This window comes from Olea europaea, chromosome 21, assembly GCF_002742605.1.
Source record: "Olea europaea var. sylvestris chromosome 21, O_europaea_v1, whole genome shotgun sequence".
NCBI lineage: Eukaryota > Viridiplantae > Streptophyta > Magnoliopsida > Lamiales > Oleaceae > Olea > Olea europaea.
In genome coordinates, this window is record NC_036257.1 from 17,020,864 (window position 1) to 17,031,856 (window position 10,993).

Below are 10,993 nucleotides of genomic sequence, written 5' to 3' on the forward strand. Positions count from 1 at the left end.
GCGTATCAATTAATAGATGACATTCTTGATTTCACTGGCACAACAACTTCACTCGGGAAGGGATCTTTGTCCGACATTCACCATGTACCCTTCCTGACATTTCTATATTGTTATATCAGAATCTTAAATTCTCAAATGTAGATAAAGTAGATGCTGTATATCCAATGAGTATTATTAGTCATTTTCATGCAGTAACACCCTCACTTGATTTAGCAATAATTTGTTGATAATATAATTATTTTTTTCAGGGCATTATTACTGCTCCAATATTGTTCGCTATGGAGGAGTTTCCTGAGCTCCGGGCTGTTGTTGATCGTGGATTTGACAATCCTGCGAATGTGGATCTTGTAAGTTTTCTGGATACCTAAGCCTTATGCTGAAACTACAGGGTTGGTCATGTAGATTTCTCGTCTCCTCCCCTCCTTTAACTATAGGCACAAGGCAAATTGGCTTCTTCATTTTTTAAGTGATTTATAACTGATATACAGGCACTGGAATACCTGGGAAAGAGTCGCGGAATACAGAGAACGAGGGAGCTAGCGATAAAGCGTGCTAACCTTGCCTCGTCTGCAATTGATTCACTTCCCAAGAATGACGATGATAGTGTCCAAGAATCAAGACGGGCACTTGTAGAATTACCGCAAAGAATTATTACTAGAACAAAGTAAGACTTGCGGTGAAAGCTCGGGTTGACAAACAGTAACAGGAATAGGAAAAAGAAAACATTTTTGTTCCTCTTACCATTTATCATGAGAAAAGAGACAAATCTCAATCCATACTCGTACCTGTGCTCGTTTTGAGTTGTGCTCTTTTTGCAGAAACATTGTTTCCCTTTTCTTTTTCATTTTTTTCTTTTATGTTTCTTGATTAAGGAGGATAAATTAAATTCTATTGTTTAGTAATTGATAATTGTTATTTCATAAAATAAAACTCAATATGTTATAGGTCACACTGGTTGAATTTGTTTCAAAGTAATTTTTTTCTGCAATCTTTATTATAGGTTTTAATTTGCACGAATTATTATTAACATTGCAATAATTATTTGCATACAATGCCGCGAGCAATTAGTCACAACATGCATCTTTTAGGGCAATGCTAGACTGACAGGGCCAACGGGATAGCAAGGCGCCACATTGCCCCTTGTTCGAACAACTTTACCATTTTTTATCTTTATTCCTTGTGACAAAATAGATATAGTCCCCTCTTTGGTGCTTATTAAAATTAGACTTTTAGTATATTTTGATGGTTGATTAAAATGTATGGTCGAAAAGTTAAGTTCTCGTAAAATGTGAATAAAATTAATTGTTCATTTTAAATTGAAATTAAAATTAGAAGTTAATCTACAGAATTGATCTTTTGTCCATGCTACAGAAGAGGTTATATTACCCATTGTTGATGTGGTAATATGTGTTGTCGTCACATCAACGATGGAGGATAAAGTTAAAAAAAAGAAGATATATATATTACATGTTGTCACATCGGCATGGACTTGTTTGATCCCTTTTATTTTTAAAAATATATTTTCTCTTTTGGTTTTAAGTACACATTATTCAATAAAATAATATTATACATAAATTTAAAATTTTTCCTTATTTTTTAACCATATATTCTCTATCAATTTACTATTTCAATATGCATTCTACTCAAAAAAATGGGTCTCAAACAAACTTTTAATCTATATAATAAACAGCGGCATAATGTGACTTTCATTGTATGATAAAAGAGAGTCTAACGTCAGGGCCAACCCTGATATTTTGGGACTTTATGCCAATTTCAAATTGAGGCCCTATATTTGAGTCTCCCTGTACAGGTCGGCCTTGATATTTTGGGGGCCTCACACCAATTTCAAATTGGAGCCCTATATTTTGAGTTTCCTTGTATAGAGTTTTAGCCCCTTGTTTGAGTCCCATTTTTTTTTTTACCAAAATACACTCTTCAACTTTGATTTCACACGATTTCGTTCACACATTTCTCAATAAAATAATACTAAACGCAACTCAAAATTTTTCCTTATTTTTTAACTACACATTCTCTACCGTAACACTATTTCAAAATAGATTTTTTTTTTTTTGAGAAAAATTGAGCTCAAACAACCCCTAAAATCAAATTTTTAGTTCATTTTGATAGAAGTAGATAAAATATGTGAATTTAAAGTTGTGGAACCCATAAAATATGTAATAAAAATTAATTATTTATTTTGATTTAGATTAAAATCTGAATTTTAATCGATATAAAACATGTGCTTAATATAATTATAAAGAATCTAATACGGATAACTAAGCTCCAAAATTTGAAGAAAAAATTAACAAATGTCAAATTTCAACCAGCAATACAAATTACAATAAAGTTTGGCAAACAGAATTACAATGCAATGGCAAAGAGGTATGTTCATGTGCATGATTATTTTCTCACTGCAATTATTTCAAATAAAATTGAATATACATTTGAGTCATTTATGTACAAAATTGGAGAATGTGACTGTAAAAGATAGTATAACAAAATAATGAAAAATGATATCAAATACAAACGAAATTCTAATTTTATATTAATTTATAAGAAATTAACTTAAAAATAAGAAGTATATGTATGAACAAGGATAAAGAATTATTGAATTCAAAGTACTTTCAGCAAATATCTAAAAATATTATTATAATGAGATTAAAACAAAACAATATAATAACAATCTATGTACTCTGTAGTAAATGTTTTGAAAATAATAGAGAAAGAAAGAAACATATAAGGTTGTAATAATGGCAGCGAAATCAAACCAAAAACCAAACTGCATTGAATTTTCAAAATTTTAATTCAAAGGGAGATAATTTATATTTTGTTTGCTTGAAAAAATGATGGTAGGCGATTGTTGGACATGGAATTCGAATAGACAAATAGACCTTTTGTTTGGTTAAAAAAGGAAAATGAATGTTTGGAAGAAAAAGTTTCATAATTTGGAGCCCTCACCAAAGCGAGGTCTTAGACGATCACCTACTTCGCCTATACTCAGGGCCGCCAAACGTAATTCTTTCATTTTGACCCCAAAAGGTTGAAGCTTATCCCTAGCCACCAACTTTTTAATCACTTTCTCAAGCCGTTTTCAGTTGCCGAAGCTCCGAGGAGCTATTATAGTCCCAAAATTGTGGTCGTTCAAGTGGACTCATCAATGTTTCAATTTCAAACTGTATCAAATCGTTTTGAAACGATTTGGTTTACGTTTCAAAAGTAAAAAAAATCATTTGAACTGAAATCATTTACCTTATTATAGAAAATAAAATTAAAATTATGTTACTAAAGTAAGATTAAATATAGATAAGATGGCATATTAAATAGCTTGTTCACAATTTCTATGAAATTTTTAATTAACTATAATTTCTTCAAATGTGTAACGATTGAATTTGGTCTAGTTTTAATTAAAATAATCATCCATGATAAGTGAATTCCACAAATTCAAACAAATTTTCTCCACGAGTCAAATTCTTTATGTTTCAAAAAAGAAAAAACCAAAAAAAAAAAAAAAAAGTACTTTATAAGGAAAATGCTATAAATTAATCAAAACTATATTCTTTGATCTAAGTTGATTTGTTAACAATAAACTTATCTTCAAATCACGAAGGCTCCTTCAGTGCATTTTTGTACTCCTCACAGTTCTTCATCTCTCATTTTGATACATTAAGCGCCAAGTTTCATATCGATTAATTTTTTGTGAATTTCTAGAAATTGATTTAAATGTTAAAATGAATGTAAATAGCTTTTTAGTTCAATAGGGATAACATCTTTTACATTTTTAAAATGTATTGTAACATCTATGTTTAGAAAGTTCAAATTTAAGCATTATATCGATATTTTAGACTTAACACATTTATGTCTCAAATTATTTGGAAGTCGTTACTTTTTTGCTGCTAGGTGAAACATAGTTTGAAATCGAACCGAACTGCAAAAAAAGTTCGGTATTTTTCCAAACCGTTCTAAATGGTTTACTTTGAAAATGCATCAAAAACTGTCCACCCGCGCCTTGTTATTGGATATCCAAAACAACAAAAGTAAATGCCTTATTGCGCCAGTTCCAATTTTAATTTACCAGCTACTTGTTTCATAACTTTAATTTGAGCTGCAGACCCTACTCTGGAAACGGAGATACATCCGCTATTTTATATTTATATAGGAATGAAGGTGCTCTTCGCTCAACATCGTTAAAAAGGATTTTTGTTTTCAAATCAATTAAATCATTATTTATCTATAATTCGTTGGGAGCATTGAATCAGTGGATGAACTATTTACATTGTGGACGTGTTCAAAAATAACACACTTAAAGAGTCACAACCTTGCATATAAAGGCTACATCAGTAATTCTTCGACGACGACGACAGACATTGTGAGGTGAATGCAACCCAAGCATCCTACAATTTTAGCAAAATCCTATAAGCCAATTGAAGTAAAATTTTTGCAATGATCTTCTAAAATCCTGCAGACTAAACTAACCTGAAGTACTGAAAATGCCTTCTCTGCGATATATTTCCGAGGGAACGAGGTGCCCTTTTGCTGCAGCTTGTCGAGGTGCAAGCACGACTGGGCTTTCTGATAAGCCTTCTTCACTTGTGAACTTTCGACTAGATTCATCAGAGAGATCGCGAACCAGCCACTATTAGGCCATAGAATCTGATTCGGTAACGAAGAAAAAATTACATTTTGTGTATATCAGCTGATCTTATAAGAAATGATCCTAGTTCAATTTGATCTTACATGATGCAGTGTTGAAAGCAATAACCGGATGTCAGTTTCCTTTCCGGTCGCCCACAACCTTAATTTTTCGTCCATTATTTGTAGTTCCAACTGTTTTTCATAGTATTATGGGGGAAAAAAGAGGCATCAGAAAACAGGAATTGATTCAAACTTCAATAGTAAATTTGTCAAGAACTGACCTTGCTTGCTAGTTGTTCTGTTTCTACTGCAGGCCATTTATCCTTTTGTTGAGTGAAGTCTTGCCCGTGGAGATCGCCCTGCAAATGAGCAAAAGGCAAAAATATGGTTCAAGATAAAAATCGAACATGTCTTACCGTGACATTTTGGAAAGAGACACTCAATTCTGCAAGAATTCACATAATCGACCCTAACTTATTAACGATAGGAATAATGTTGGTGTACGGGGGATGGATTCACAGAACCCCTCCAGAATACTCACATGGGCCCACCCCATGTGTAAAATATTGCTAAAAAATACCAACCACCCTCTCTATTGTGTGTATTTTAGAGGGGTTCTATGTACCCCTTCCCTGTACACCAAGCAAAACTCTTAACGATAATGATAGCTAGTTTACCTCTACTCCTCCTTTTGACTTCTCTTTCTCGTGTTCTTTGGTGCTCCATTCATTCTCTGGACGATGTGTTCGAAACTTCTCTTTTGTCCATTCAATTGCTTCATCCACACCAATGGCTTCAAATTTTGCTTCCCTATGGTTAGTATTGATTTCGATAACATAAGAACTCATAATTTCATCTTCTTCTAGTTCTATGCCATTCAGTTGCAATTTTTGATCCTCAATTTCACATGCAATATTCTGTTGATCTAATTGGCAAATTGAAGAGACTGCAGATGATGGTGACTTGAGTTCTAAATCATCTAAAGAAAATCTCATGATGCCATCCCATACTGGTTCAAGACTAATAGTCTTGGGAGACGAATTTCTTCGACTAAATTCAGTAGGGTTGGTTCGGATGTTGTCGACAAAGTTGTTATCAGTATCGAACATGGGCTGATGGTCTGAAAATAGTGGTGTAATCTGTTGTCGTTGGTAATCTTCACGTCCCATTCCTGTCGATGTCCATCGTGATCCAACATTTATCGGCCTGAAAAATTAGAAAATCTTAATTCGCCCTCGTTTGACTAAGTTTTATGAAATTATAAGTGGACGAGTCCCAGTATTTTGTAATTAAAAAGTTGATAAAAGTTATGAATACGTATAATTAAGAATGAAATTTGACTAGAGTAATATTCATAGCCAAACTTCATTCTCTCTCAAACCCGTGACTAACTTACACTTTTAACTTAAAGTATTTATTACAATTTGATAATTCTTATCTATCAACGAAAAAGCTGATGTGGCTGAGAAAACATGTATATAGTTTAAAAGTCAAACGAGAAGCGACTGCACACACCTGAGTTTGGAATAAAAGAAGGAAGCATCGTCCATATCGTCGCCGGTGATCTCTGGCCGGAGTGGGCTGAGTTCCTCGGAGCTCAAAGCGGACGAAGAGCTTGTAATTGACTTTGACCTTGACTTCACCACACTTCCATCTTCCCAACAGAAAATATCACTATAGAAAGCATTATGATGATTTTGAGTATAATCACTCCTCTGCTGCCTCACGGGAATCCTGAACTCAGGCAAGCTCCGACCACTCATTCCTAACACATGCTCCACGTTCTGCTGGAGAATCTCCCCGTAGAAGGAACTCGTGGATGATGAACTTAGAAATCTGGCGCTGTCGGAGAATTTGCGGTAGAGAATTGTTCGAGGAGGCCCGCCGAAAACGTCGGAGAAGTCTTCAGGTTCTAAAGGGGGTTCGGAGGATTCACCAGAGATATGTCTTCTCCGGTGGGACGTGTCCTCTGTAGATTTCCTGCGAGGGAGGTTTGGTTTGACCGTTGTTCTTGAAGGCGTCCCCATTCTCATTCTCCAAGATTCGTCCATTTCTTCGCTTGTCGGAGAAGTTCCCGTTGACTTGGCTCGCCGGAGAAAGTGGATATCCTAGCAGTGATGACAGATGAGTATAATGACATGCGCCACTGTACGTTTGAATATATAGAGGCACCACTCCATCTAGGCTGGGCATGGTTCAGTCCGATTTGATTTTAACGAGAATCGAACTGTACTCGAAACTTTTGGGCATTTAGTAAGGGGAATTATCGAATCCAAATTTAATTATGGAACCGTCCGGATTCGATTCCATTCGGTTCAGTTCAATTTCATTCGATTCTTAAGTTTTGTACTATAATTGATTTTTTTTAATATTTACAAAACTATATTAATTCTACTAATGACATGATCAATTTTAGCTCTTATACAATAACGTAATCCAATCTTATGTGTCTTTTGCATTTCTCTTTGTTGAGTTTTTCATAATTTTGATTGTTAAAATTACATGAAGAGAAAAATAGCGAGCTCATAATAATTATGAGAGGTGTTGTCAAGTTTCAATTCGATTTCTTCAGAATGGTAAAAACGGCACTACAGTGGAATAACAGATTTGAGTAAAATTTAGGCCAATTTGATTGAGTTGGATATGTACTAAAACTTAGATATAGGAAAATCATATTTTTGAATTTGAGCTAAATTAACTAGCTAACAAATTTATTTATAAAAAATAAAATAATTAGCTTATTTAAAATAAATAAATTAAAAAATTTAGGAATATTCGTTTCTTATTCGATTCTTCGAGCCTAACCCGTCGATTCTCGATTTAAATACCCGTTCATGTATTTAACTTAAAAAAAACCGCTAGGTTCGATTTGGTTTGGATTCGATTCGGTTCAATTCGATTCGGAAATTTTGTTCAACCCTAACTCCATAAGACCGCGCCATATTTGGGTAAATTTCGTCTTGGGTCACTAAACTTTAATTTCAAAACAAATAATTGAAGTTCAATTGATTTCAATTTTCACCACCATCACATGTTATCTCCAAGATTAATGAAAATTACTTAATTGTCATATAACAATAAATCTCCTACGTAATCAATGCTTGACATGATAACTTACTACTACACCTAACCACGATTAGCATTAAAAGCATGTGTATTTTAAAATTTTAATATAAGCCAGCATTGACATAGCCACCACTTTACCATTTTTGTTTCAGAGTGCGTCGCATAGTATTACACAGAAGATCAATTATATTATTACTACCAACTCATTAATTCATGGGAAAATTGCAGCAGCAATTCCTAACCTTTCACGTTTTTATAGACTTTACCCTAACTTCATTTTGTCTGATCCACAGTCCTAAATTTTTCAAAGATATGCACCTGATGTCCAAATGGGTGGAAACTGTCCATTTGACCGTTAGTTAACTAGAAAAAATAAAATTTAAACAAATTAAAAAGGGCAAAGTGGTACTTTTGCTCTGAATTCCCATTTATCTCTTATAATAATTAATTTAAACAAAAAAAAAACAATCATAATAAAATATTCACCAACCATTACATTTCCTCCTCCTCCTTCTTCCCCGCCCAACCAGACCGTGGTTGCCATTGACGTTGCCACCACGCACTCAATGTCGGGTAAACCACCGGATCTTGACACCACCAACACCTCCTCATCCCACTCTACATCCCATACCAAAAAATAGCAATAACAGATTAAAAATCAGACCAATTTCACGTCCAAAAAATCGTCACTACGCACGGTTGTTCCTCCAATTCCGGCCAATCCTTCAACACCCTGTCATGAATTGGGCCATTTATCTTTTATTTTAGTTAGTTGGGCTTGTATTTTATTGGGCCAGCCCAAAGCCTAGGGTTGTTCTATATGATTTTGTTGGGATGATGAACGAGGGTGTGAATGATGATCGTGAAAAATCCCCTTTTGTCTCAGATATCCTTCTTCTCCCCTCTTCCTCACCAATTCCTATTTCTTCTCAAGTTTCTTCCACTTTCTTCTTCTTCCTTCTATTTCCCTTTTCCACCTATTCTTCACGTTCTTTGAATTCTGTGTCGACATCTCTATTTCTCTTCTTCTCTTCAGCTTAATCTTTCTCTTTATCTCTCTGTCCTTCTCTGTTTGGAATTCCTTCTCTAATATTTCTCTTGTCTCTGTCTCTTCTTCCTCAGCTGACAATGCCTTTCTCTTTTATATTGGTTATTTTACTTGGAAACCCTTGCATTGTAATAGAAAGTATCAATCGATGAAATACGATTTATGTTAGTTGTTTCTGTCTAATTACAGTATGTTGAATTAATGAAGTTCCAGTTGGGGTTATTGATTCCTAGCTAATTATATTCAATTGTGTGTTGAGTTTGGGTGGAATTTAGCTAGTTTTGGTTGAAGTTGAGCTCCAACCATAACAAATGGTATCAGAGCAGCTACAATCCTTAGGTGTCTCTCGATTGGATGGTATAATGGAAGAAATTAATAGGAAGCATGATTTACTAATTTCAATGATGATTGAATTTATTGAGCGTGAATCAGCCTCCAAAGAGGAACAACGGGAGTTCAACAATAATATGGTGGAGGTAGTTGTTAATGAAGAAGAGGAGTTGAGAATTTCAAAGAATTGGCCAACTATCGAAGAAATGAAGAGCGAAGTTGAGATAACAGTTGTTGAACTGAATAATGTACTACAGCCGATGTGCATTGAATCATCAATACCTCAGGTTGGAAACAATGAAATTAAATTGGGTTGTGAAGAAGATAAAATTTCAATGATGACTGGAATTATTGAGGCTAAATCAGCCTCTGAAGTGGAACAACAGGAAGAATTTGAATAGGCGAGTGTTTTCCCACCAAGTGATACTACATCTGGAGCAATTTCTATTGGATTCATTAATAGTCTTGATATGATCCAGGAGTGGAGCCCGACGAAGGCAAGTGCGAGACGAGACCCGTTGATAGTCGATGGCGGACCAACGATGCGATCAAGGGCAAAGCAAGTGAAATAAGCGATAGGATTGCTCGTTCAAGAAACTATTGATGGAACCATATTTGGGACTCAAAATGAAGCAACTTTCATGTTCGGGTCGAAGGTCGAATCAACTTGGATCAATTTGTTATCAAGCGACGAAACCGGAGGCTGAAAACAAGCTTGTGTGAACACCATGCGGCCGCACAGTGGCATACCGAAACTTAAATTGGGATTTTTTGTTGAACCATGCGACCTCATGGACAAACACCATGCGGCCGCACAGGCCAAAAATTTGGCGAATTTTCCAATTTTGGCAATTTTTCATATTTTGTTAAATTTTGATTCTTTTCCATATTTTGGAGATTATGCTCGACTTTTGCACGATTTTTACCTAGTTTTTAGGTTTAGTATAAATAGGAGTTTCCATTCAATTGTTAAAAAACCTTTGACATTATTGATATTGAATTAAAGTGAGGTGTATTGTCTTCTCTTCATCGTTCTTCATTGAACAATTTTGGACTTATCAAATGTTAACTTGTGGCGTTCAAACAATCGGATTTAACTCTCGGATTGCGTGATCAAGGGGTCTTTCAAGCGTCGTTCTTGTTTGATTTTTTGGTTCGACTTTCTTTTGGGTTAATCCTAAATTTTGGATTAATTTGGCTTTCTTGGATTCGTCAATCTCGTTGTGGGTTTCGTAGTCAACGTTGCTACGGGGTTCACATCAGTTGGTATCAGATCTTTGGCTCCAAATTAATTGAAGGTTATATATTTTCTTTATTTGTTTGGGTCGTTAATTTTTCTTTCTTAGTTTTTCTTCATTCTTGTTTTCTTTTCATCGTTTTGTTGAGTTGTTGGTAGTTTACTCACCTTCTTTCATCAAGGAGTATAAAAAAAAAAGAGTACAAAAACGAAAAAAAGGTTACTGTATATTCGAGGTACTGTTTATCTCGAAGTATTGTTCACAAAAAACAAAATATATATATATATATATATAATTTGATATCATTGTTTGATTTTGTGTTTTTTTCTACCAACAACAATTCCTACATTGTGTTTGATTTTTGGGATATTCAATTGGGTTCGAGTCTTTCATTCTTCTTTTGAGTCTATTCACATATTCGTGTCAAAACATTCATCTATTCCACTTCTTCAAGTCCTTTGAGTCTTGTGGTCTTTGATTAATATTCGATTTTTTGAATTGCCGGTAAAATAATTGATTTAGTTCACTTGGTTCTTTGAAGTGCTTGGAGGGAGACTTTGAGTGGTAAAAAGCCAAGTGGTGAGTTTAATAGAGGAAAATAGCCATAGTGAGTGTTTTTCGAGTGAAATCTTTGTGAGGCATAAAAAAATTGTGTGATATGATGTCGGAAAGAGAAGGT

General features: G+C 34.5%; 2 protein-coding genes across 2 annotated transcripts in view; one reads left to right on the forward strand and one right to left on the reverse strand.

The window, feature by feature from the left end:
- Positions 1 to 949, forward strand: part of LOC111370217 (solanesyl diphosphate synthase 3, chloroplastic/mitochondrial) — a 5,032-nt gene extending 4,083 nt beyond the window's left edge. Inside the window, exons 7-9 of the mRNA XM_022991903.1 lie at positions 1 to 84; positions 249 to 347; positions 489 to 949. Of these exons, the coding sequence (XP_022847671.1) occupies positions 1 to 84; positions 249 to 347; positions 489 to 668 (363 nt within the window). The 3' untranslated portion in view covers positions 669 to 949. The remainder of the gene's footprint in view (positions 85 to 248; positions 348 to 488) is intronic.
- Positions 950 to 4,181: 3,232 nt separating this feature from the next.
- LOC111370947 lies at positions 4,182 to 6,826 on the reverse strand. Its single transcript, XM_022992850.1, has 6 exons — positions 6,148 to 6,826; positions 5,310 to 5,838; positions 4,914 to 4,991; positions 4,735 to 4,824; positions 4,474 to 4,650; positions 4,182 to 4,391 (listed from the first exon to the last, which is right to left on the reverse strand). Exons 1-6 carry the CDS (start codon positions 6,681 to 6,683, stop codon positions 4,335 to 4,337), a joined length of 1,467 nt encoding a protein of 488 aa, XP_022848618.1. The 5' UTR covers positions 6,684 to 6,826; the 3' UTR covers positions 4,182 to 4,334.
- Between the last annotated feature and the right edge of the window lie 4,167 nt (positions 6,827 to 10,993).